General features: G+C 46.1%; 1 protein-coding gene across 5 annotated transcripts in view; it reads left to right on the top strand.

Annotated features, from left to right (window-relative positions):
- Positions 1-789: 789 nt before the first annotated feature.
- Positions 790-27,386, top strand: part of THOC5 (THO complex 5) — a 41,785-nt gene continuing 15,188 nt past the window's right edge. Inside the window, exons 1-13 of one of the 5 annotated variants that reach the window (XM_009217052.2) lie at positions 790-1,392; positions 2,718-2,833; positions 4,376-4,507; positions 9,412-9,555; positions 10,477-10,590; positions 11,371-11,468; positions 13,406-13,552; positions 16,563-16,677; positions 21,676-21,808; positions 22,531-22,563; positions 24,719-24,796; positions 25,313-25,353; positions 25,606-25,705. In XM_009217052.2, the coding sequence (XP_009215316.1) occupies positions 4,412-4,507; positions 9,412-9,555; positions 10,477-10,590; positions 11,371-11,468; positions 13,406-13,552; positions 16,563-16,677; positions 21,676-21,808; positions 22,531-22,563; positions 24,719-24,796; positions 25,313-25,353; positions 25,606-25,705 (1,099 nt within the window). In that variant the 5' untranslated portion in view covers positions 790-1,392; positions 2,718-2,833; positions 4,376-4,411. Of the gene's footprint in view, positions 1,393-2,717; positions 2,834-2,886; positions 3,009-4,375; positions 4,508-9,411; positions 9,556-10,476; positions 10,591-11,370; positions 11,469-13,405; positions 13,553-16,562; positions 16,678-21,675; positions 21,809-22,530; positions 22,564-24,718; positions 24,797-25,312; positions 25,354-25,605; positions 25,706-27,386 lie in introns of those variants that run through there. The other 4 variants (XM_009217055.2, XM_009217053.2, XM_021921437.2 and 1 more) reach the window with 4 other exon arrangements.

Here is a 27,386-nt window from a genome sequence, read left to right on the forward strand (position 1 = left end):
GCACAGTAGAGCTGGTGGGCTTAGTCCCACATGGCAGATCTACCCTCCTGGAGGGTACTGTGTTGAACTATTCTCAACAGTCAGTACTGGCTGGGCACAGTGGCTCACGCCTATAATCCCAGCACTTTGGGAGTCCGAGGTGGACAGATCACTTGAGTGAGGTCAGGAGTTCAAGACCAGCCTGGGCAACATGGTGAAACCCTGTCTCTACTAAAAATACCAAAATTAGCTGGGCATGGTGGTGCATGCCTGTAATCCCAGCTACTTGGGAGGCTGAGGCAGGCTGAGGCAGGAGAATCGTTTAAACCCTGGAGTCGCCGGGCGCGGTGGCTCACGCCTGTAATCCCAGCACTTTGGGAGGCCGAGACGGGCGGATCATGAGGTCAGAAGATCGAGACCACGGTGAAACCCCGTTTCTACTAAAAATACAAAAAATTAGCCGGGCGCAGGAGGCTGAGGCAGGAGAATGGCATGAACCCGGGAGGCGGAGCTTGCAGTGAGCCGAGATTGCGCCACTGGGCAATCAGCCTGGGCGACAGAGCGAGACTCTGTCTCAAAAATAAATAAATAAATAAATAAACCCTGGAGTCAGAGGTTGCAGTGAGCAGAGACTGCGCCACTGCACTTCAGCCTGGGCGACAGAGCAAAACTCTGTCAAAAAAAAAAAAAAAAAAAAAAAAAAAACCATTATTTTCCTTCTTGCTCCAGGGAAGAAGGAACTGGCCCTGTACAACCAGGGATTCAGGACACGTGTTACTAGCTCCGGATAAGTAGGATTTACCCGAAAAAATCGACCCTATTTGTACAGTTCATGCCAGGGGGTAGGAAACACTTGAAGCTTTCAAATACTGCATTAGAAGCTTTCAAATATTGCGTTAGACTTGTGACTCTCTGTCCTGGGCAAGTCAGGTCTAAAATGGAGAAACTGGTGAGGCACTCCTCAAAAAGCCAAGTGTAAAATGAGGTTAATGCCCTCCCTGACTTGTTGCCTTCACTTGTGTGGCATATTGTGGTGAAAATAATAATTAAGAAGCAACGTTATGGATGCAAATCCTTTAGGGCCCAAATCTTTCCGGCCGCTGCCAAGTTCTTTCGTGTTATCTTGGACATAACACAACATTAATTCAACTACTTGGCGGAGCGCCCACTAGTTGCTGGGCACTGCCTTAGGCCCTGGGACAGTGAACAAAGAACAGGTCTCTTTGTCTCTTCTTTACAGCCTCACCACGCCCCCACCTCCCTCGGGGGCCTCCGCACTCAGCTTCCGGCCTCCACGCCTCGCTTCCGATCGGCCGCCCTTTCCTCACTTCTGCTTCTCTATGGTGCGCGAGCCGCCTTTGCTCCGCCTCCGGAAGTGGCTTGCTCCCGGTTCCAGGTTCGCGGAGCTGTGAGGTAAGGAGGGGAGTAGGGCAGCGGGGCTGGGATATGGGGCGGGGCCGGGCACTCCGGGACTGAGGTGCTGATCGCCCAAAGGGCGCCCCTGGGCTGGGGTCTGACCCGGATTCTCCTCCCTCACTACCGGCGGTCCCCGGCCCCTCGGCGGTGCGCTGTTATGTCATCCGAAAAGTGTTCGCTGCAGCATCCTCAGGCTTCACGTTGCAGCCTCTTGGTCGTGAAAATGTAGCCTGGGGGGGGGGGGGGTGATGGTGGTGATGGTAACAGCTCACATATAATGTGCTTTTCTGTGTGCCAGGCACTCTACTGTGTTGCCAAAGTCAGGATTTCTCACACTTAAGCCTTTCAGGTCCCGTCTTTGTAGGCTTTGCCAGATCAACTTACCGCCTGTACTACCGTTTACTGAAAATTTTTAATCCAGTCCAAAAATTTTTTTTTTTGCAACGGGGTCTCTGTTGTCAAGACTGAGCGATCATAGCTCACTGCAGCCTGGAACTTGTGGGTTCAAGCCATCCTCCCACCCCAGCCTCCAGAGTAGCTTGGGACCACAGGTGTGCGCCACCACACTAGGCTAATTTTTAAATTTTTTCTGAAAACGGGGTCTCGCTCTGTTTCCCACTCTGGTCTTGAACTCCTGGGCTCAAGCGATTCTTTCGCCTCTGCTTGCCTTGGTTTCCCAAAGTGTTGGGATTACAGGTGTGAGCCCAGTCACTTTTTTTGTTGTTGTTGTTGAGACTGAATCTCGCTCTATCTCCCAGGCTGGGGTGAAGTGGCGGCGATCTCGGCTTGTTGCAACCTCTGCCTCCCTGGTTCAGGTGGTTCTCCTACCTCAGCCTCCTGAGTAGCTGAGCTTACAGGCGCACACCTCCACACCCGGCTAATTTTTGTATTCTTGGTAGAGACGGGGTTTCACCATTTTGGCCAGGCTGGTCTTGAACTCCTGACCTCAGGTAATCCACCTGCCTCAGCCTTCCAAAGTGCTGGGATTACGGGTGTGAGCCACTGCGCCCAGCCAAGTCACTTTTGAAACTAAAAATTTACTTTGAGAGAAAACTTGAAATCTCTCCACCAGAAATGGAAAGCTGCTTTCACTTGTTTTATGTAGAAGGTAAAAATTAATATAGTTAATATAATGAAAATAGATCATTGTTAACAAATTCTGGCTAGATTTTGTTGTTTAAGGCTGTGGGATAGAGTTCTTTTGTTACAAAGGAACATTGGTATTCATAGATGTTAAAGACAAACTAGGGAACTTAGATGTTCTCCTTGAAGCAATCAGAAGTTTCAAAAAAGAATTGAAAAGGGATTAACTTTCTCCTTAGGTGTTCAGCATTATTTAAGATCACCTATGCATCATCTGAAGCCACAATCCCAGGTCATCTTCATCACCTTCCCCAGTGGAATGCCTCCTGTGTTAAAGCCCACAACAACCCCTGTGGTAGGGACTGTTATTCTCATTTGATTTGTGAGGAATCAGACCCAGAGAAAAGTGAAGTGACTTGTCCGGGGACTCATAGCCGTGAAAGAGTAGAACGGACATTCCAGTTCAGGGCTCTCTGACTTTTACCATGACAAACTATTGGCTGCCTCAAGTCAGAGAGGTGGAAGCTTCAGTGAGTATGATTGTGCCACTGCACTCCAGCTTGGGTGACAGACCAAGATAGATTAAGGTAAAGGGGACAGTGCTGCCCACCTCAGGAGGCTGTGGTGAGGCAACAAGGGAGGATGCTTTGTGACCCTAGAGATCCATGAAATGTAGGTTCTATACTTTAAATTCTAGGATCAACCTGGGAGTCGATGGCATCACTAGATGAGATGCTGGCAGGACTAGGAGGCATAACAGTGTAGTTAAGAGCACCAGTATGGCATTGATTGGATAGATCCAGATTTTAGCATAGTAGTCATGTGACCTTGGGCAAGTAATTCCCCTTGCAAGCCTCAGTTTTGTCGTCTGTAAAATGGTGGTAGTTCTTATCTGAAAAGTTTGTTATAAGGAGCAAATGAGAACTTACCCATACAGTGCTTGGATCAAGGCCCAGCACACAGTGATCACAGTAGTAGTGGGAGTGCGTTTAAATGCCAGACTGCGGAGTTTGGATACTAATTTATGGAGCACTCTGCAAGGCTCAGGGGGAAGAGGATAGAGCTCACAATCTACATGGGAAGACAGGTGAACGATTCATAGAGATAAATTCCGTAACAGTGTACCCAAAGTAGCCAAAAGAGTGCTTTGGGGAGACCTGACAGGCTTCCTAGAGCAGATGAGCTTTGCTTAATCTTGAAGGATATAGGGAGGAAGATCTTTGCAAGCAGAGGAAAGGATGTGGAGTGTTTGGAGAACTGGGATTGCAGGGTGTAATTGCAGCCAGGAGCAGAGGTTGGGGACAGTGGGAAGGTCAGTAGGAATGGGAATGCAAGAAATGAAATTGGGAAGATGGGTTGGGGACAAACCATCAAGGGTCTTTATGATAGGTCAGGGAATATGGATATTCAGTGCATTATGAAGAGCCAGCAAAAGTTTTGAAACAGGAGAGGCATTAATTAGGTTGGTCTTTTTTAAGAAAGAGAATTTAGACTGTATTGTTGGGCAAGACTGTTAAGAGTAGTCCTGGAGAGGAATGTGGAGGGCCTGGAATAGGGTGTTGAGATGGAGAGACACATGGTGCCTGGATAGCTGGGCGGACCCTTGAATGCAGGTCTCTTCTGTGGAGGGTGTGGAGCAGGATGTGGTTGAAGGCAGGGAAGGGAGAGGTTGAAGAAGATGATTCCGAGATCAGTGGGGGTGGGTGGTGATGCCTTTTTATAAAAGGCGGTGGAGTTTGTTTTGGACGGGCTGAGGGATGCTTCCCTGTTGTATTATAGAGGGTTAAATTGAGGCTTTGAGGGGTTAAATGACTTTTCTTGAGTTACTAAGTCTGTAAGTGGCCAGAACTGCTAGTTCGGCTCCAGAAGAATCTCAAAAGCTTTCTCTTCTTAACAGGTCTCTGCTGTTTCCTCCTGACAACAAGGAACAACCATGTCATCAGAATCCAGCAAAAAACGGAAGCCCAAAGTCATCCGAAGTGATGGAGCCCCAGCTGAAGGAAAGCGGAATCGATCTGACACTGAGCAGGTGAGATCAGTCAGGGTTGCCATGCTGCTGAGAAATTACATCTCATGGCCAAGCACCTGGCTATGTGTTTGCAGCAGCTCGGGGTCGCATCTACCAGGTACAACTTTTTGGTGGCTTCCACTTGATCAGGTGACTGGGATTCCCGTTTCTTCACAAAACCTGAGTGTCCACATCTGGTTTAGCTGCAGCATCTCCAAAACCAACAAGCCTGTATTAGACATGATTAGCACCTGCACAGAGAATGTATTTCAGTATGATATGTGTCTCCAGTTTTCCTGATGGTCAGAAGAAGGCAGTCCATCTGCAGCATGGCACTGGAGCTTCAGATATGTTGAATCCCAGGGTGTGCTGCTGAGACAATACCTGCAAACTCTGTCTCCAAAAATAAAAGAGTGACTCCACTATGGTATAGCCACACTATGCGATATTATGGTACAGTTGAAAAGAAGGAAGTCAGTATGTGTGGTATGTGTGTAAGGACAAGGATAGATCTCCAAGAGAAAGTGTTAAGTGTAAGAAGAAAGCTAGAGCATAACATGTGTAATGTGAACCCTTTATGTTAAAAAATAGAAAAGACTCACCCAAAAGGAGAACTATAAATTTCTGTGGGTACCTGTATATGTAAGTAAATAGGAAAGATCTGGAAAGATACACATCAAACTGGTAACAGTGCCTAAATCTTGGGAGGAAGTAGGTGTGGAGGCAGGTGGTCAAGGAGATTTGAAACTTTGAATTTCTTATAAGAATATATTCATAGTCGGGCATGGTGGCTCACACCTGTAATCTCAGCTCTTTGGGAGGCTGAGGCAGGCGGATCACGAGGTCAGGAGATCAAGACCATCCTGGCTAACACAGTGAAACCCAGTCGCTACTAAAAAATACAAAAAAAAAATTAGCCGGGTGTCATGAGCCTCAGGAGGCTGAGGCAGGAGAATGGTGTGAACCCGGGAGGTGGAGCTTGCAGTGAGCCGAGATTGCACCACTGCACTCCAGCCTGGGGGGCAGAGCGAGACTCTGTCTCAAAAAAAAAAAAAAGAATATATTCATATATTTTGGCCTGCCGTGGTGGTACACTCCTATAATCCCAGCTACTTGGGAGGCTGAGGCAGGAGAATCACTTGAGCCCAGTAGGCAGAGGTTGCCATGAGCCGAGATGGCGTCACTGCATTCCGGCCTGGGCAACAGAGCGAGACTTTTGTCTCCAAAAAATATATATATGAATATTCATATATTTCTAATTCGATTCAAAATAATGTTACTGTTATGGTCTGAGAGCTCGTGGTCAGCAGGTTCTTTTCTTCATTTTGTCTGTTTCTCTGTTCTTGAATCTGTCAACTTCCTTTGTGACTTAGCTATTTAAAAAAAATTTTTTTTGAGACAGGGTCTCACTCTGTCACTCATGCCAGAGTACAGTGGCACGATTTTGGCTGACTGCTGACTCCCTCTCTTGGGCTTTAGCGATCCTCCCAGCTCAATCTCCCAAGTAGCTGGGACCACAGCTGTGTGCCACCATGCCCAGCTAATTTTGTATTTTTTGTAGATATGGGGTTTTGCCACGTTGCTCAAGGTGGTCTCAAACACCTGAGCTTAAGTGGTCTGCCTGCCTTGGCCTCCCAAGGTATTGGGATTATAGGTGTGAGTCACCCTGCACCCGGCTGGAATTCCTCTCTATAGTAGACTACCATGCAGCCATTTTGATTGAGATCTATATTCACTGGGATGGTCATATGGTTTGGCCATGTCCCCACTCAAATCTCATCTTGAATTGTATCTCCCAGAATTGCCACGTGTTGTGGGAGGGACCTATAGGGAGGTAATTGAATCATGGGGGCCGGTCTTTCCCATGCTGTTCTCATAGTGAATAAGCCTCACAAGATCTGATGGGCTTATCAGGGGTTTCTGGTTTTGCTTCCTCCTCATTTTTCTCTTGCCACCATCATGTAAAAAGTGCCTTTTACCTCTTGCCATGTTTCTGAGGCCTCCCCAGCCATGTGGAACTGTAAGTCCAATTAAACCTCTTTTTGTTCCCAATTTCAGGTGTATCTATCAGCAGCATGAAAACGAACTAATACAGTAGATTCATACCAGTAGAGTTGGGGGGTTGCTGAAAAGATACCTGAAAATGTGAAAGCGACTTTGGCCCTAAGTAACAGGCAGAGGTTGGAACAGTTTGGAGGGCTCAGAAGAAGACAGGAAAATGTGGGAAAGTTTGGAACCTTCTAGAGACTTGTTGAATGGCTTTGACAAAAATACTGATAATGGACTGGACACGGTGGCTAACGCCTGTAATCCCAGCACTTTGGGACACTGAGGCAGATGGATCATAAGGTCAGGAGTTCAAGAGCAGCCTGGCTAAGATGGTGAAACCCTGTCTCTACTAAAAATACAAAAAAATTAGGCCGGGTGCGGTGGCGGGCGCCTGTAATCCCAGCTACTCGGGAGGCTGAAGCAGAGAATTGCTTGAACCAAGGAAGTGGAGGTTGCAGTGAGCCAAGATCATGCCACTGCACTCCAACCTGAGCGACACAGTGAGACTCTATCCCAAAAAAAAAAAAGTTGATGATAATATGAACAATAATGTCCAGCCTGAGGTGGTCTCAGATGGAGATAAGGAACTTGTTGGGAACTGGAGCAAAGGTGACTCTTGTTGTGTTTTAGCAAAGAGATTGGAGACATTTGCCCCTGCCCTAGAGATTTGTGGAACTTTGAACTTGAGAGAGATGATTTAGGGTATCCGGTGGAAGAAATTTATAAGCAGCAAATCTTTCAAAAGGTGACTGGGTTATGCGCAGTGGCTCACGCCTGTAATCCCAGCACTTTGGGAGGCCAAGGTGGGCAGATCACTTGGGGTCAGGAGTTCAAGACTAGCCTGGGCAACATGGTGAAACCCCATCTCTACTAGAAATACAGAAATTAGCCGGGCCTGGTGGCAGGTACCTGTAATCCCAGCTACCCATGAGCCTGCAGCAGGAGAATTGCCTGAACCTGGAAGGCGAAGTTTGCAGTTAACTGAGATCATGCCACTGCACTCCAGCCTGGGCAACAAGACTGAGACTCTGTCTCAAAAATAAAAAAATAAAAATAAAAAATAAAAAATAAAAACCCGTTTTTTGAGGAGAAATTCAAGTTGGTTGCAGAAATTTGCATAAGTAGCAGGAAGCCTAATGTTAATCTCCAACACCATGGGGAACATGTCTCTAGGCCTTGTCAGAGACCTTCATGGCAACCCCTCCCATCACAGGCCCAGAGGCCTAGGAGGAAAAAGTGGTTTTGTGGGCCAGTCCCAGGGTCCCTGTGCTGTATGCAGCCTAGGGACTTGGTGCCCTGTGTCCCAGCCACTCTAGGCATAGCTGAAAGGGGCCAATGTAGAGCTTGGGCTGTAGCTTCAGAGGGTGGAAGCCCCAAGCTTTGGCAGCTTCCATGTGGTGTTGAGCCTGTGGGTACACAGAAGTCAAGAATGGAGATTTGCTCCGCCTGGATTTCAGATGTATGGAGACGCCCGGATTCCCAAGCAAAAGTTTGCTGCCGGCGCGCTCATGGAGAACCTCTGCTAGGGCAGTGTGGAAGGGAAATGTGGGGTTAGAGCCCCCACACAGAGTCCCCACTGAGGCACTGCCTAGTGGAACTGTGAGAAGAGGGCCACCGTCCCTCCAGATCCTAGAATGGTTGATCCACCAATGGCTTGGACAATGCACCTGGAAAAGCTGCAGACACTCAATGCCAGCCTATGAAAGCAGCCAGGAGGGAGGGAGAATGTATCCTGCAAAGCCACAGGGGCAGAGCTGCCCAAGACCATGGGAACCCACCTTTTGCATCAGCATGACCTGGATGTGAGACTTGGAGTCAAAGGAGATCATTTTGGAGCTTTAAAATTTGACTGTCCCCCTGGATTTTGGACTTGCATGGGCCCTGTAACCCCTTTGTTTTGGCCAATTTCTCCCATATGGAATGGCTATATTCACCCCATTGTACCCCCATTGTGTCTAGGAAGTAACTAGCTTGCTTTCGATTTTACAGGCTCATAGGCGGAAGGGGCTTTCCTTGTCTCAGATGAGATTTTGGACTGTGGACTTTTGGGTTAATGCTGAAATGAGTTAAGACTTTGGGCGACTGTTGGGAAGGCATGATTGGTTTTGAAATGTGAGGACATGAGATTTGGAGGGGCCAGGGGCGGAATTATGTGGTTTGGTTTTCAATCTCAACTTTAATTGTATCTCCCAGAATTGGCACATGTTGTGGGAGGGACCCAGAGGGAGGTAATTGAATCATGGGGGCCAGTCCTTCCCGTGCTATTCTCATGATAGTGAATAAGTCTCGCGACATCTGATGGGTTTATAAGAGGTTTCTGCTTTTGCTTCCTCCTCATTTTTCTCTTGCCGCCGCCACGTAAGAAGTGCCTTTCACCTCCCGCCATGATTCTGAGGCCTCCTCAGCTATGTGGAACTGTAAGTCCAATTAAACCTTTTTTTCCCAGTTTCAGGTGTGTCTTTATTGGCAGCGTGAAAGTGGACTAATACAGATGGGAAGTCGCACTTAACAGCACAGATGATATGATCCCGTTTTGTTTACAAATGAAATGTTTATTTATCCACAGTCTTCACAGTGGTGGTGTTTCGGACTGAGAGGCGAAATTATAGGCAATTTTTCTGTTTTCTTTTTGATACTACTCTGTATATTCTGAATCTTTGACATCAGGCATGCATTACTCTGCAATCAGAAAGCAAAAGAGGTTTCTATTTTGAAGAGAAGAAAAGCATTTGATTTAAGGACCAGATCTTTTAGAGACCTGATTGGGGCTTCATTGTTACTGTTTTTATCTAACAAGAGATGTCAGCCAAGTGTCCCTGATTCCAACAGGGAGACTTTTACCTCACGACACAGAGCCTTTATCTTTACCTCTACAGGAAGGTAAATACTACAGTGAGGAGGCCGAGGTGGATCTGCGGGACCCTGGCAGAGACTATGAGTTATACAAGTACACCTGCCAGGAGCTACAGAGGCTAATGGCTGAGATCCAAGACCTGAAGAGCAGGGGTGGCAAGGATGTGGTAAGAAGGGGGACTACGTGGCCGTGAACCTGGTGGGTATGCATAGATGAGGCTGTTTTTGCACCTACCAGGGCCCTTCCTGATCTTGGTCTTCTGTCCTAGCCATGATCAGGTGACTGGAGCCTCAGGGCTCCCAAAACCTATTAATTTATTGGAACTTCTCATCACCACTCAGTCACCAATTACAGTAATGAAAGTATAGGATAATTAATTTTTTCCCTACTAATTTGATCATTTATCCAATTAATATTTATTAAGTGCCAGGCATTTTGCTAGGTGTTGAGAAATGATGGTACTTATACATTTGCTTGATACAAAAATTGATATGTGTAAGTAAATTGTAGATACCAAAAATGAAATTATCATTAATAGTAAGTGAATAAATGAGGTTTTAGGGGCAGATAAATTAAACAATGTGACTAAAAACTTGATAGATAAGTTTTTAAAAAATCCATTTTTTTTCCAGGAATTGCACATATTCATGCCTATGCTGACAAGTTTTCCTACGATTATTGCGTTCAATCTATTGTAGCCAAGCTTTATGGCTATAATTCTGTGATTTTCCATTTAAGTTATCCTGTAATGTTATTTATAGAGGTCAAATTTTATGGCAAGATGTTACTATTGCCGGGATCTCTGCGTAGAATCTGTAGAGACAGATTGTGCCTTCGCTGCCTTTATTCCAACTTCAATTCCTGTTACTCTAGTCCAAGCAGAAATTGCTTTTTTTTTGCCTGAGATTCTTAAGCGTTTTCCTTATATAACCATCCCTCTTATTTTCTTCATGACTTTTCTCATGGTTCTGGGCTCCCTCCAGTGCCTATGTTTGGCCCCAGATGAGGATGGGTCGGTGGTGAGGGACGGAAGGAAGCTGAGCGAGCCCCTGTCGTCAGTGGGCTTTACTGTTTTCTTTGCTCACAGGCAATCGAAATCGAAGAACGGAGGATTCAGAGCTGTGTACATTTCATGACTCTAAAGAAGCTTAACCGATTAGCCCACATCAGGTTGAAGAAAGGAAGAGATCAGACCCACGAGGTAGGAGTTAAAAGGTTTAATTAACCTTCCTCCTTTCTCCTCCTCATCCCCTTTTTTTTTTTTTTTTGGAGACAGTCTTGTTCTGTCCCCCAGGCTAGAGTGCAGTGGCACAATCTCGATCTTGGCTCACCGCATCCTCTGCCTCCCAGCTTCAAGCAGTTCTCCTGCCTCAGCCTCCCAAGTAGCTGGGATTACAGGCGCCTGCCACCACCACCATGCCCGGCTACTTTTTGTAGTTTATTTATTTATTTTTTTTTTGAGACGGCGTCTCGCTCTGTCGCCCGGGCTGGAGTGCAGTGGCCGGATCTCAGCTCACTGCAAGCTCCGCCTCCGGGGTTTACGCCATTCTCCTGCCTCAGCCTCCCGAGTAGCTGGGACTACAGGCGCCCGCCATCTCGCCCAGCTAGTTTTTTGTATTTTTTAGTAGAGACGGGGTTTCACCGTGTTCACCAGGATGGTCTCGATCTCCTGACCTCGTGATCTACCCGTCTTGGCCTCCCAAAGTGCTGGGATTACAGGCTTGAGCCACCGCGCCCGGCCCTTTTTGTAGTTTTTAGTAGAGATGGGGTTTCACCTTGTTGGCCAGGCTTGTCTTGAACTCCTGAGCTCAGGTGATCCACCCGCCTCAGCCTCCCAAAGTGCTGGGATTACAGACGTGATCCACTGCACCCAGCTCCATCCCCTTCTTTATTCCCTTTACACCTTCTCTTAGTTTGCTGACCCTCTCCTCTGCCCCATCCTTACTTGCCCTGCTTACCTCTGATCTTATCCTCCTTTCAGGCTAAGCAGAAAGTAGATGCCTATCACTTGCAGCTCCAGAACCTGTTGTATGAGGTGATGCACCTGCAGAAGGAGATCACCAAATGTTTGGAGTTTAAGTGAGTTTGGGAGGACAGGGCTTTGGCACATGTGGTCTCTCGGTAATTGCTTTTTCCTGTGTAGCTCGCTGTAAGTCTGTTTCTTTTGTTTGTTTGTTTTTGAGATGGAGTCTTCCTCTGTCACCCACTCTGGAGTGCAGTGGCAGAATCTCAGCTCACTGCAACCTCCACCTCCTGGGTTCAAGCGATTCTCCTGCCTCAGCCTCCCACTACAGGCACCCACCACTACACCTGCCTAATTTTTGTATTTTTAGTAGAGACGGGGTTTTGCCATGTTTGCCAGGCTGGTCTTGAACTCCTGACCTCAGGTGATCCTCCTGCCTTGGCCTCCCAAAGTGCTGGGATTACAGGCATGAGCCACCATACCTGTAAGTCTCTCTTTAAAAAGAAGTCTGATGAGCTTAGGAAACTAGGATCTGGGAGAAGGGCAAATTGCAAGGGTGAATGTGGGAGAATTGCAAGCCATGGTTTCAGGCTGCATAAAGAATCTCAAAAGTCTCTTTGACCTTTTTGAGTTTTGAGCTCTGCACTTGGTAAAAAGCAGGTCTCTCTCCCTATCAGGGGTCTTTACATTACCAGTTTGATTCCTGGGTACATTGTATGGGAGTAACTCACTTCCAGTCACATCCTTTTAACCTTTTGGCCCAGTTTTCCTTTCTGTAGTCCCAGCATTCATTTTTGCAAATGGATTTTATTCTTTGGAACCTGAATTTCTTGCTGCTTAGCTGCCTTCAGGTGAAGAAACTACAATTTGTCCATGTCCTTCCTCAAAACCAAGCTGAGAGATGAGAAGGAGGAAGGGGTAAATGGGAAGAGAAGGGAAAGTGTTCTCACTTGATCAGACCTCTTTATGCAAACTGAAAGCAGCTTTTATCGCAAATGTGACATGTGCAGGGGGCCCATTAGACATTGGGTCCAGAATATTTTTAATAATCATGATGCTGATTGTTTTGTTTTTGTTTTTTGTCTTTTTTTTTTTGAGACAGGGTCTCACTCCTGTCACCCAGGCTGGTGCAGTGGCATAGTCCCAGCTCACTGCAGCCTTGACTTCCAGCCTCCTGAGTAGCTGGGACTACTGGCGTGCACCACCACGCCTGGCTAATTTTTTGTATTTTTAGTAGTGATAGGGTTTTGCCATGGTGGGCTAGTCTCAAACTCCTGGTTGCAAATGATCCACCCACCTTGGCCTCCCAAAATGCTCAGATTATAGGTGTGAGCCACCACGCCTGGCCTGATGCTGAATTTTTTTTCTTTTTTTTTCTTTTTTAAGACAGAGTCTTGCTCTGTTGCCCAGGCTGGAGTGTGGTGGCGTGAGCTTGGCTCATTGCAACCCCTGCCTCCCGGGTTCAAGCGATTACAGGCGTGAGCCACCACACCTGGCTAATTTTTAGTAAAGACAGGGTTTCACCATGTTGGCCAGGCTGGTCTCAAACTCCTGACTTCAGATGATCCACCCGTCTTAACCTCCCAAAGTGCTGGGATTACAGGCGTGAGCCACCGTGCCCATCCCTGATGCTGATTTTTGAGAGACATCTTTATCTGTTCCACAAAATCATTACCTAGTAAAAGTTAAATACGAATAAAGGTGAAATCTGCATCAGGTCTGTACTTGAGTTAATAATATTGTACCATTGTCAGTTCCTGGTTTTGACAATGTATAATGTGGTTAGATAAGTTAGTATCATTGGGGGAACTTGGGTGAAGGGTACATGGAGGAAATAAATTCTCAGTATTATTTTTGAAACTTCTTGGAGTCTTAAACTATTTCAAAATTAAAAAGGTATCAAAAACAAAATAATATGATGCACTGGTCTGTAATCATCATGCAAATGGAAACTGACAAACCCAGAATATAGTGGAACTTAAACTACAATTTTACTTAAACTACAATTTTGTTTCCTGAGAACGGCAGCACAATGTCATGTTTTTGTCTGTAGGTCGAAGCACGAAGAAATTGATCTGGTCAGTTTAGAGGAGTTTTATAAGGAGGCTCCACCAGATATCAGCAAGGCCGAAGTCACCATGGGAGACCCTCACCAGCAAACACTGGCACGTCTAGACTGGGAGCTGGAGCAGCGGAAAAGGTAGCATTTCCTCCTTCCTGACCTTTTTTTTTTCTTTTTTGAGATGGAGTCTCATTCTGTCGCCCGGGCTGGAGTGCAGTGGCCAGATCTCAGCTCACTGCAAGCTCCGCCTCCCGAGTTTACGCCATTCTCCTGCCTCAGCCTCCCGAGTAGCTGGGACTACAGGCGCCTGCCACCTCGCCTGGCTAGTTTTTTTTTTTTATATTTTTTGGTAGAGACGGGGTTTCACCGTGTTAGCCAGGATGGTCTCAATCTCCTGACCTCGTGATCCGCCTGTCTTGGCCTCCCAAAGTGCTGGGTTTACAGGCTTGAGCCACCGTGCCCGGCCCCTTCCTGACCTTTTAACCATAAAGTGTCAGTGCTTTGTCATGACCCAGGATAATGCAGCAAAGCACTATGGAACTCTCAGAATAGTTTCTAAGACCAAATCCATTTTATGATTAATTCACACTGGATAGTTTAAACTTCACCAACCTCATCATGGATGGGGTTGGGGTTATAATTGCTTAAGGGCATTTTTTTTTTTGAGATGGAGTCTCACTCTGTCTCCCAGGCTGGAGTGCAGTGGCGTGACCTCAGTTCACTGCAACTTCCACCTCCCGGCTTTAAGTGATTGTCAGTCCTCAGCCTCCCAAGGAGCTGGGTGGTAGGTGCACACCACCATGCCCATCTATTATTTGTATTTTTTGTAGAGACGGGATTTTACCATGTTGGCTAGGCTGATCTCGAACTCCTGATCTCAACTGATCTGCCTGTCTTGGCCTCCCAAAGTGCTGGGATTACAGGTGTGAGCCACTGAGCCTGGCCCCCTGTTTTTTTTTTTTTTTAAAAGAGATGGCATTTCACTCTATTGCTCAGGATGGAGCACTGGGGCATGATGACGACTCACTTCAGCCTTGACATCCTGGGCTCAAGTGATCCTTCTGCTTCAGCCTCCCAAGTAGCCAAGACTATGGGTGCCTGCCACCATGCCTGGCTAATATTTTTATTTTTGTAGAGCAGGGGTCTCACTCTGTTACCCAAGCTGGTCTTGAACTCCTGGCTTCAAGTGATTCTCCCACCTTGGCCTCCCCAAGTGCTGGGATTATAGGTGTGAGTTACCATGCCTGGTCTCTCTTTCAAATTTTAATGCTGAAGACCTTATCTTTTGTACCATAAATCTAATTTTGTATTTTGCCTTTCCCCCCCTTATCTATAAATGTATGCCTGTGGCATAAAGCTTTGTAAACGTTTTTTCAGGAGGTTGTGCAACATTCTAGTGTATATCCTAGTGTATAGAAAAATTCACAAAATTATTCCCCTCTTGGATTTTAGGTTGTTTCCATTTTTTTTTGCTGTCATAAATAATACTTCAAGTCACACTTTAGGTATAAACTTTTCTATACTAATAAAGAGTTTTATTTATTTATTTTTTTGACATGGAGTTTCACTCTCGTCGCCCAGGCTGGAATGCAATGGCGTGATCTCGGCTCACTGCAACCTCCGCCTCCCTGGTTCAACCAATTCTCCTGCCTCTCAGCCTCCCAAGTAGCTGGGAGTACAGGCATGTTCCACCATGCCCAGCTAATTTTTGTATTTTTAGTAGAAGCGGGGTTTCACCATGTTGGCCAAGATGGTCTCTATCTCTTGACCTCATGTTTCGCCCGCCAGCCTCCCAAAGTGTTGGAATTTACAGGTATGAGCCACCACGCCCAGCCAATTTTTGTATTTTTAATAAAGACGGGGGTTTCACCATGTTGGCCAGGCTGGTCTCAAACTCCTGACCTCAGGTGATCCACCTGCCTTGGGCTCCCAAAGTGCTGGGATTTTAGGCATGAGCCACTGTGTCTGGCCAGTACTATGTGTTTTAATCGAAGTCATTCTAAAAATACAGTGGTTTTGTTTTTTTTTCTGTAATGAACTTTTCATGGTTGCATCCTTTCCATTCATGGTAACTTTTTCCCCTTTCATATTTGTACAAGAATACTAGGGCTTTTGATTGGCACATTTGTTCTGGTTTTTTGTTGGTGAAGTGGCTGTATACTTGCCTTTTTCTGTTATGGAATGTATTCTCTGTTTTCGGTTCATATTATGAATTTAGTAAGCATGAATCTGGTTCTTTTTTTCTTTTTTTTGAGATGGAGTCTTGCTCTGTTTCCCAGGCTGGAATGCAGTGGTGCTATCTCGTCTCACTGACACATCCGCCTCCTGGCTTCAGGCAGTTCTCCTGCCTCAGCCTCCTGAGTAGCTGGGATTACAGGCGCATGCCACTGTGCCCGGCTAATTTTTTTAGTAGAGACGGGGTTTCACCATGTTGGCCAGGCTGGTCTCGAACTCTTGACCTCAGGTGATCCGCCTGCCTGGGCCTCCCAAAGTGCTGGGATTACAGGCGTGAGCCACCGTGCCCAACCGAGTCTGGTTCTTAGGAAATTTGTGTCAGTGTCTTAGCAAATGGGGCTGGCCTATCACTCCATTGTCCAGTCCACTGATTGTGCTGGGCACAGACTCAGCTGTCAGTGCTGCATTCTTGTGGCACTGGTCCAGAATCTGTTCCCACCCTGTCCCAACCAGGCCAGTCCATGGGCCTCTTTTGGGTTATATAGCCGCTAAGTCCATGTTTATGAAAGTTTTAGGTCTTACCTCTCAAGCAAGAAATGGAACAGAAGATGGCATGTGTATCCCCTAGTGGTTACAGAGCAGACAGAGCCTCTGGAGAGCAAGAGACATGAATCCAAAGCCCAGCACAGTGTTTGTTCTTGGCTGGATGCCCTTGGGCAAGTGATCTACTTGCCTGAGCCTTGGTTTCCTCCTTTGGGGATAAGAAAAGTCCCCGTTTTCCAGGGTCTTTATAAGGATTAAATGTAATTATGCTTGTAAAGAACTCACCAAAGTACCTGGCACACATTGAGTGCTGGATAAACATTAGCAGTTAATCATGGCTGCTACCATTAGGTGGAGTCTGACGGTGAACAGGCGTGTTGAGGTATCACAGGGGGATATCAGGTGACAATGCTCGTTCCTCCCCCCACAGGCTGGCAGAGAAGTACCGAGAGTGCCTATCCAACAAGGAGAAGATTCTCAAGGAGATTGAGGTGAAGAAGGAGTACCTGAGCAGCCTCCAGCCCCGCCTCAACAGCATCATGCAGGTGGGGCCCGCTGGCCTTTTGCTTTGCCTTCACCACTGACCAGGCGCTGCCAGACACCATGTCACCCTTTGAGCTTTGCCAGGTCTATTACCCTAAATTAGAGTATAGTATAAGGATGGCCTTGTCTGCATCCCTACCCAGTTGGTGTGATAAGCTTGTGTCTGGGAGGAAGAAGTGCTGGCCTCAGGAATATATACATGCATTGACCTGGGTATTTTCATCCAGAGTCTCCTCTGGGTAGCATACTTTCTCAGACTGTGTAAATTTGGTTTACCCCCTGCATGGCCCCCACTGGCCTCACAATCTCCAGGCATCTAAACTTGCTTCTTGTGGATGTCTGTTTGATCCCCCTGACTACGCTTCAGGGTCAGACTGCTCAACAGATCTTCTCACTCTGAAAAAAACTTTACTCATGAGGAAGCGTCCACACTTTGCCTGTAAAATATAATGTCTTTCTGTATAGGTGGCCCACTTTTCATTTGCTTTGCGAAGCCAGATTTGGTGTAAATCCTTATAATTTTGTGAAGCAAGGTAGATGGCTAATATGAAAGAACTTTGTAAAAGGATCCTAGAGATAAATTTGCTTATTTTCTTAGGATTTGGCAATCTCTATATTTCCTTTCTTCACCTCTAAGTGTGGAAGGAGAGTCGTTGACTGCTTGCAGTGCCTCATGCCTGTAATCCTAGCACTTCGGGTGGCTGAGGAGGGAGGATCACTTGAGCCCAGGAGTTTGAGACCAGCCTGGGCAATATCGGGAGACCCCACCTCTACAAAAAAAAATTAACTGGTCATGGTGGCACGTGCCTGTTGTCCCAGCTACTTGGAAGGCTGAGGCAGGAGGATCGCTCCAGCCTGGGTGACAGAGCAGAAATTAAAAGTTTTGGTTGTACTTGACCAAAGCTTCTGCATGGTTAAATTTTCTCTTGTTACCTAGAAACTTTCTAAATGGGTACACGTTAAATAAATTCTTGTATGGTACAGCCTTAGAGCTATGATGAAAGTATGGAATCAAACTACTGATATCGAACCACTGACAGAATAACTGAAATATGGAAGAAGATCTGTCATATTATTAAACAAAAAAATGCAAGTTGTAGAACATATAGTATAAGCTCATTTCTATATCTTAGTTTACAAAGTATCTGTAGGGATATATACATATAGGAGTTGGGTATATACTTGGAAAAGTCTATATTTATACCAAACCATTAGCAGCTACCTTGAGGACTGGGAACTGGGAGCTTTTGTTTTACAAACTTGAATACCACTTTTTTTCCCCTTTTCCTTACCCACCTTTGCCACTGCCCCCCATGACTTTAAGATGCCTTTTTTTTTTTGAGACAGTTGCTTTGTTGCCCAGGCTGGAGTGGAGTGGCGCCATCTCGGCTCACTGCAACCTCTGCCTCCCAGGTTCAAGCGATTCTCCTGCCTCAGCCTCCCGAGTAGCTGGGTTTACAGGCGCCTGCCACCACACCTGGCTAATTTTTGTATTTTTAGTAGAGATAGGGTTTCACCATGTTGGCCAGTAGTCTTGAACTCCTGACCTCAGGTGATCCGCCTGCCTCGGCCTCCCAAAGTACTGGGATTACAGGCATGAGCCCCCACGCCTGGCCTAAAATAAATGCTTTTTTTTTTTTTTTTTTTTTGAGACAGAGTCTCACTCTGTTGCCCAGGCTGGAGTACAGTGGTGCAATCTCAGCTCACTGCAAGCTCTGCCTCCCGGGTTCATGCCGTTGTCCTGCCTCAGCCTCCCAAGTAGCTGGGACTACAAGTGCCTGCCACCACGCCCAACTAATTTTTTGTTTTGTATTTTTAGTAGATATGGGGTTTCACTGTGTTAGCCAGGATGGTCTCGATCTCCTGACCTCGTGATCCGCCTGCCTCAGCCTCTCAAAGTGCTGGGATTACAGGCATGAGCCACCATGCCCGGCCTAAAATGCTTTTCATTTTACTTTATGTATTGTGCAATTGATCCTCATGCACTGCACAGAGTCTGCAAACTTGAAACTCAAAGCGATCTAGTTCAGTCTTTCCTGAGTCAAGAAAAAAAAGAAAAAAACAGAAGAGAAGCACACAAATAAAATCTCTGAAACAAAACCTGAATTCATTGCCTAAGGTCTTGAATACAACTTTTAAAAACAGTGTACAATGTATTACTTTAAAACAGAATTGTATATACAGAAAAGCATGTAACTCACAAGTATATGGCTCAATGAATATTCACTAAGAAACACATCTGTGTAACCAGCACCCAAAATCCAAGAGAAAGAACGTTAACAATTTCCTGGAAGCTCCTTTATTCCCCCTCCCAGTCCCTATCTTCCCCCACACCCCAGTAACCATAATCTTGACATCTAACATCTAGGTTCGTTTTGCCTGTTTTTGAACTCTATACAAAGAGAATCATAGTATATACTCCTATATCTGGCTTCTTTTGTTCAGCAGTATGTTTCTAAGATTCATCTGATCTATTATGAGTGCAGGAGTTTGTTTTCACTAATGTTTAGTATTTGGTTGTTTCCAGCTTAGGGCCATTTGAATAATGCTGCTATGAGCATTCTTATACGTGTGCTTTGGCATACATGTGTACATCTGTCTGTTGAATATATATCCAGGAATGAAATTGCTAGGTCATACAGTATGTTATACATATATTTAGCTTTTGTAGACATTGAAACAGTTTTTTAAAGTGATTGTACCGATTTACAGGAATTCCCACCAGCACCATATGAAAGTTCTAATTGTTCTACATCCTTGTCAACATTTGATACTCTCAGTCTCCTTAATTTTGGCTACTCTGGAGGATCTCATTATAGTTTTAATTTTTATTTCCCTGAGGACTAGTGATGTTGAACACAGCACGTTTTGCCTTTTGGATAACCTCTTGGGATGGGCCTAGGCAAGTCTCTTGCCTGTTTTTCTTTTGGGTTGCCTGGAGATGAGTGTTTTCCCAGATCTTTCCCGTTCTGTAACCTCCTGCCTTTTCACTTTGCTAATGGTATCTTTTAATGAGTGCATGTTCCTAATTTTACTAATTATTCTTTTCCTTTATGGTTAGTACTTTTTTTGTGTCTTGTTTAAGAAATCTGTCTATTTAAATCTGTAGTCATCCTGGAAGTGATTTTGTATGTAGTGTAAGTTAAGGGTAAAGATTCATTTTTTTCTTTCCACATAGGTATTTAGCTGACCATTTATTGAAGACATTCTCTTCGCACTGCTCTGTAGTGCCACTTTTGTCACAAATCAAATGTCTTTGTACATGTGGATATGTGTGTAATCTCTGTGTCCATCCGTGCACAGTATCACACCATCTTATTTACTGTGGCTTTATCAGAAGTCTCGATGCACAGTTGCAACCTAATTCTTCAGGATTGTCTTGGTTATTCTTGGCCCTTTGCATTTACGTATAAGTTTCAGAATGAGATTGTCTGTTCTTACCTGCTGGGATTTTGATTGGGATTGCATTGAATCAGCAGACCACTTTAGAATAAATTGTTACCTGGACAATATTTGAGTCTTCCAGGCCATTGACATTCATATGTATCCACTTATTTTAGACTTTTCATTTCTCAGGTTTTTGTGTAGAGGCTTATATGCCTTTCATTTGTTTATTTTATTTTATATTTTATTGTATTTTATTTTATTTATTTTATTTTATTTTGAGGCAGAATCTTGCTCTGTTGCCCAGGCTGGAGTACAGTGGTACAATCTTGGCTCACTGCAACCTCTGTCTCCCAGGTTCAAGCAATTCTTCTGCCTCAGTCTCCCGAGTAGCTGGGATTACAGGTGCGTGCCACCACACTTGGCCAATTTTTGTATTTTTAGCAGAGATCGGGTTTTACCATGTTGGCCAGGCTGGTCTCAAACTCCTGACCTCAGGTGATCCACCTGCCTTGGCATCCCAAAGTGCTGGGATTATAGGCATAAGCCACTGTGCCCAGCCTGCTTGTTTATTGTTTTTTGTTTGTTTGTTTTTTGAGACAGAGTTTTGTTCTTGTTGCCCAGGCTGGAGTGCAATGGCACGATCTTGGCTCACCGCAACCTCCACTTCCCGGGTTCAAGTGATTCTCCTGCCTCAGCCTCCCGAGTAGCTGGGATTACAGGCATATGCTACTACGCCCAGCTAATTTTTTTTTTTTTTTTTTGAGACGGAGTCTCGGTCAGGCAGCCTCGCTCGGCCGCCCAGGCTGGAGTGCAGTGGCCGGATCTCTGCTCACTGCAAGCTCCGCCTCCCGGGTTCACGCCATTCTCCTGCCTCAGCCTTCCGAGTAGCTGGGACTACAGGCGCCCGCCACCGCGCCCGGCTAGTTTTTTGTATTTTTTAGTAGAGACGAGGTTTCACCATGTTAGCCAGGATGGTCTCGATCTCCTGACCTCGTGATCCGCCCGTCTCGGCCTCCCAAAGTGCTGGGATTACAGGCTTGAGCCACCGCGCCCGGCCTAATTTTGTTTTTTTTTTAGTAGAGACAGGGTTCTCCATGTCGGTCACGCTGATCTCGATCTCCGACCTCAGGTGATCCTCCTGCCTCAGCCTTCCAAAGTGCTGGGATTATAGGCGTGAGCCACTATGCCCAGCCTGTTTATTCTTATTTGATGTTTTATTGATGGCATTGAAATGGCATCTTTTTATAATTTCTTTTTTTTTTTAATTGATTTTTATTTTTATGGAAATGGCATCTCATTAAGTTACCCAGGCTGCTCTTGAACTCCTGGCCTCAAGTGATCCTCCTGCCTCAGCCTCCCAAAGTGCTGGGACTATGGGCATGAGCTAGGGTACCCTGACAGTAAGTAAAATAAAACAATTTTATTTTCTTACTGTTTGTTGCTAGTATAAAGAAATATAATTTTGTTTATATTGAGCTTTTATCCACCTATTAGTTCTATTAGTTTATCATGTATCACTTTTATAAACAATGGTTTATAGTCACTCAGTAGCCACTTGTTCCTGTGTGGACTGGCTAAAAAAGGAAGAACAAAAATCTGTCTCTTGTGTGCAGGCTTCCCTTCCGGTGCAGGAGTACCTGTTTATGCCATTCGACCAGGCTCACAAGCAGTATGAGACAGCCAGGCACCTGCCGCCTCCCCTCTATGTCCTCTTTGTTCAGGCCACTGCGTATGGGCAGGCCTGTGGTGAGTATGGGGGCTGGGTGAGGACGAGGGGCTGTGGGAGCAGCAGCTGGGGCCGAGTGAATCAGTTGGAAGCAGTACGTGCTCAGGAAATTTCTCAGTCCTGCCCCGAAGCCCTCAGGTGACAGAAGCTTTCTTTCCTCTGCATTGCCCAGCATGGCTGCTCTGACCAACCGGCCTAAGGCTGAATTAATACCTGATGGGTGTTTCACAATGGGTGGCTTTGAGTCATTCATGAGCCTGACTGGACAGCTGTTGGGTGCAGAGCCCAGGCAGCCTATCTGGGCTCCCAGGTGCTCACCCCATCAAGGCACGCTTGGCAGTTAGATCAGTGCCTCTTGCTCTGCTTCAGGGTGGGGGTGCCTGGTGAATACAGGTCTCAGCCAGCTCTCCCAGGCTTTCACCATGCCTTGAATCAGGCTGCATGCCTTTGTTGTAGATTTCCAGGTTAGATATGTCCTCATTAAGCTTGAGGGCAACCTGTGACTCTGCTAGGGTTTTGAGAAAATTTTAGAGACCCTGCCTTTTGCCCTAATGCAGCTTTCACCCAGCACCTAAATTTTCTCCCCAACCCCACCCCACCACATCAGACAGACATATACTGCACCAGTGCTTGCTTCTTCTCCCACCATGGGCACCAACACATTACTGTCTCTCTTCTTGTGTCTTCCTCGTCCTTCTGGTCCTCCCCTCCCCTTTGTTCTCCCTCCTGTTTCCATCATCAGCTCATATGAAATCCTCCCAGCCCCCTAGACAGGGTGAGTAATTTTCTTTTCTTTTATGTTTAAAATTGGCCTGTTCCATTCTGATGTTCCTGTAGAATGCTAATACTAAATGACTGAAAAAAATAGTCTGGCGTTTGTCAGTGACTGATGGGAGCAACTAGTTGTTTGGGGTGAAGGGTGGTGATTCACATAGGGTTGCCATAGATAAGGCAGTGGTCAGCCACTTGGGGGAAGTTTGCCATCCCTCTTTTGTGCGGCTAGGCAAACCATTTCAGGTTCTTGGGACTATCTGTACCCTTAAAAGTGGAGTTGGAAGGTGGTGGCCTGTCTGACCTCACAGCACTGGACCCTCAGAGGGGGGTCCCAAGACATCACTCAATAAGGTGTCACAGTCACACCTGGTGTATGCAACATGCTGTTAGCTTATGTGCTGGAGAGGCCAAGCTTAAGTTGAACAGACCTGGTCTTGAACCCTGGTTTATCAGCCATGTGGCTGTGATGTCTAGCTTCTCTGAGCCTTAAGTTTCCCATCTAAAAATGGCTATAATAATGTATTACTCCTGTAGGGTTGTTGTGAGGATTAAATTTTTTTTTTTTTTTCTCTGAGACGGAGTCTCACTCTGTTACCCAGGCTGGAGTGCAGTGGCATGATCTCGGCTCACTGCAACCTCTGCCTCCCAGGTTCAAGCAATTCTCCCTGCCTCAGCCTCCCAAGTAGTTGGGGTTACAGGCACCCACCATTGTGCCCAGCTAATTTTCATATAGTTAGTAGAGACGGATTTCACCATGTTGGCCAGGCTGGTCTCGAACTCCTGACTTTGGGTGATCCACTCTCCTTGGCCTCCCAACCAGGCATCAGCCACCACGCCCAGCCTAAAAATTAATTTTTAATAATTTTATAATTAAAATTACAAGCATCAGCTCATTCAGTCTCCACCACTAATGGGGCAGCTACTATTTTTCTTTTTTTTTTTTTTTTTTTTTTGAGACGGAGTCTCGCGCTGTGTCACCCAGGCTGGAGTGCAGTGGCGCGATCTCGGCTCACTGCAAGCTCCGCCTCCCAGGTTCACGCCATTCTCCTGCCTCAGCCTCCGAGTAGCTGGGACTACAGGCGCCCGCCACCACGCCCGGCTAGTTTTTTGTATTTTTAGTAGAGACGGGGTTTCACCATGTTAGCCCGGATGGTCTCGATCTCCTGACCTCGTGATCCACCCGCCTCGGCCTCCCAAAGTGCTGGGATTACAGGCTTGAACCACCGCGCCCGGCCATTTTTTTTTTTTTTTTTTGGACAGAGTCTCACTCTGTTGCCCAGGCTGCAGTGCAGTGGCATGATCTCAGTTCACAGTAACCTCCACTTCCTGGATTCAAGCAGTTCTCCTGTCTCAGCCTCCCAAGTAGCTGGGATTATAGGCACATGCCGCCACACACAGCTAATTTTTGTATTTTTAGTATAGACAGGATTTTGCCATCTTGGCCAGGCTGGTCTCAAACTCCTGACCTCAGGTGATCCACCTGCCTCGGCCTCCCAAAGTGCCGGGATTACAGGCGTGAGCCGCCGTGCCCGGCAGCTACTATTTTTCAAGTCCCCATTTCATAGATACAGAAACTGAGGCTCAGACAGTGACATAACTTTCCAGGTCATGTGTTTGGGAATTGGTTAGGTGGGGACTCAGGTCTGGGACTAGACTGCAAGATCCAAGTTCCTATTCACTGTCCTACTGCCTCCCAGTTAAGTGAGACAGTGGCAGCCATGTGCTTGGTATAGTGTAGAATAAAGAAAAAGCACTTAGGTGAGAGTCATTGTTTCTGGGATGTGGACAGGTGTGGATTTCTGGATAAGAATCTCTAAGACAATTGGCAGAGGAGTTCCATGTGGCTTTAGGCCCTCAGTTTGAATTTCTGTGCTTTGGTGTGCACCAAAAAAGAGAGGCATTCCCTGCTAGTTTCAGGTGATGTTGGTTTAGGAATTTGTACTTAAGTTGTTTGTTCTCAGTAAATGACAGAAAAAAAAGACTTAAGTGTCCCACCTTGTTTCCCTTCATCTGGAGCAAGGATTTTTGCCGTTCCACCCTTAGTCAGCAAGGAGCTGGGCAGAAGTGAGAGAAATGCAGCCCCAGAGCTGGCCTACTCGTGCTGCTTAGCACCTTTCCTCAGCAGCTTTCCTACCAGACTCTTTCTTGCCCCCCAGATAAGACGTTATCTGTGGCAATCGAAGGCAGTGTGGATGAAGCCAAGGCTCTTTTCAAGCCTCCAGAGGACTCCCAAGGTAATGTGGTGGTTGGGATTCCTCCCCCAGCGACACCAAGTCACCATCCAAGGGCAGTCCTGGTCTTTGGAGAACCAGCTGGACTGGTTCTGTGTAGCAGGAAGCTTGACTTGAATGTCCTAGCATCCTGGGGTAGACAGGAAAGAGAGCTCACTTCCCGGAGTCACAAGGTGCTGCCCGTGGATTTCAGCCCTGCCACTCACTAGCTGACTGACCCCGAGGAAGGTATTTAACATTTCAGAGCCTCAGCTTATTCATTTGTGAAAACAGATAGTAACACCTCATGTAGGATTGTTATGTGGATTAAATAAGGTAAAGCAAGTAAGGCCTTTTTTCTTTTTTCTTCACCATGTTTTCTATACTGAATAAGAAGCAGCAAGTTAATTTATTATTTGTTATAGAGAAACTCATTTACAAAAGACAGAGTCAGGGCCCCTTTATGCCATGTGGGTTGGAGTGCTTTAGGGAGCATTTGGAGCCCCCTCACCTCTAGCTGCCTTCTCTCTGTGGCTGCAGATGACGAGAGTGACTCGGATGCTGAGGAGGAGCAGACCACGGTGAGAACCATTTTCTTTTATGGGGGCACCAAGCAGCTGCATGCACTGGGGCATGCTTGTTTGCAGGTGCCATCCTCCCTAGAAGCAGAAGAAAGAGGTTTGAAAGAAAAGGCTGCTGGGAGGGGAGTCTGGCAACCCAGCTAGCTGAAGCAGCAGGTGCCAGGCAGTAGGGTTAAGGCCTGGCTGGTTGGGAGAGGGAAGGGGAGATTGGTATGACCGGTGCTCATCAGCTTGGCACTTTCCTTTGTCCAGAAACGCCGGAGACCCACGCTGGGGGTTCAGTTGGACGACAAACGCAAAGAGATGCTGAAGAGGCACCCACTGTCCGTCATGCTCGACCTGAAGTGCAAAGGTCTGGCTACACTCACCTTGTTTAGGGGAACTGTAGCACCTAAGAGTTCACCTAGCTGCAGATGCAGAGGGTCCAGGAGCCAGACGCCTATTTGCCCAACAAAGGATTCCCATTTCATGTTGCTTTGTCTTTCCTTATTGTTTTGCATGGAATTTGTTTCTTTTTGTTGTTAAGTCATAACCGTAACAACATAGCAACAAAACTCCAGTCACATAAGGCAGAAGCTTGAGAAAACCACACCTCTTTCTGAATCTGGCAAGTCAAATATCTAGAACAAGTTGCAAAAGCATACAGGTTTTGAGTAATAAGACCAACATGTTTAATTTGGTAAATATAAGTAGAACTTTGTATTCTGCAGAGTATATGTTTTGAAGTTGGTTTGTATGAAAGACTACCACATAATAAAATGTTCTAGCAGTATAAGAGCTAACAATAAAATTTAAGTTTCCCTCCCACCCCAGGTTCCTAGATACCAGTCCTAGGTCTCACCTCCAAGGGCAACCATTATTACAGACTTCTTATATATTTTCCAGAAAGATTCTTTGCACCTAGAAGCTTTTATACAAACGTATATTTATCCACTTCCCACTTCATTTTTTACACAAATGGAAGTAGGCTCTACACACTGGTTGTCTTTTTGCTGGTTGGTTGGTTGTTTTTAGTGATAGGGTGTCACTCTTGTCATCCAGTCTGGAGTGCAGTGGCATGATCACGGCTCACTACAGCTCAACCTCCTGGGCTCAATCGTTCTTCCCACCTCAGCCTCCCAGGTAGCGGGGGCTACAGGCACATGCCATCATGCCAGTTAATTTTTGTATTTTTTTTAGAGATGGGGTTTTATCATGTTACCCAGGCTGGTCTTGAACTCCTGGGCTCAAACAATCCTCCTGCCTCAGCCTCCTAAGTAGCTAGGACTGAAGCATGCACCACCGTGGCTGACTTTGAGATAATTTTAGACTCATAGAAGACTTGCCAAAATAATATGAGTTCCTATTCATTCAGCTTCCCTTAAAGTTACATCTTAATTATAGATGGTATGATTACCAGTGATCCACACCACTCTTAATTTCCTTGGTCCAATACTGTTAACTAAATGACAGAATTTTTTTAGTTTCTTCCTTTTTCAATTAATGTCCTTTTTATGTTCCAGGATCCAAGCCAGGGTCTCAAAGTGCATTTAGTTGCCATGCTTCTAAGTCTCCTCCAGGCAGTGACAGTTTCTCAGTCTTTCATGACCTTGATTAGACTTGAGATTATGGATTTTGGGGGAGAATAGCATAGATGAGATCCTTGCTATCATGTCATATCAGGGCTACCTGATATCTCTGTCTTATTTCTGCTGATACTGACCTTGCTCGCGTGGTTCCCATTCTATCTTGTATTTGTTAGAAGCTGTGTCACTAAGTCCAGCCCATGCTCAAGGGCAGAGAAATTAAGCCCTACCTGTTGGTGGGACAAATAGCAAAGAATTTGTAGGTGCTCTCTTTGCTTCTTTTTATTTACTATATTACTGTCGTGATTTTTGTTTTTCCTTCTTGACATGGAGTCTTGCTCTGTTGCCCAGGCTGGAGTGCAGTGGCGTCATCTCAGCTCACTGCAAGCTCCGCCTCCTGAGTCCACGCCATTCTCCTGCCTCAGCCTCCTGAGTAGCTAGGACTACAGGCGCCTATCACCACGCCCG

The sequence above is a fragment of the Papio anubis genome, chromosome 16 (genome assembly GCF_008728515.1).
Source record: "Papio anubis isolate 15944 chromosome 16, Panubis1.0, whole genome shotgun sequence".
Classification (NCBI taxonomy): domain Eukaryota; kingdom Metazoa; phylum Chordata; class Mammalia; order Primates; family Cercopithecidae; genus Papio; species Papio anubis.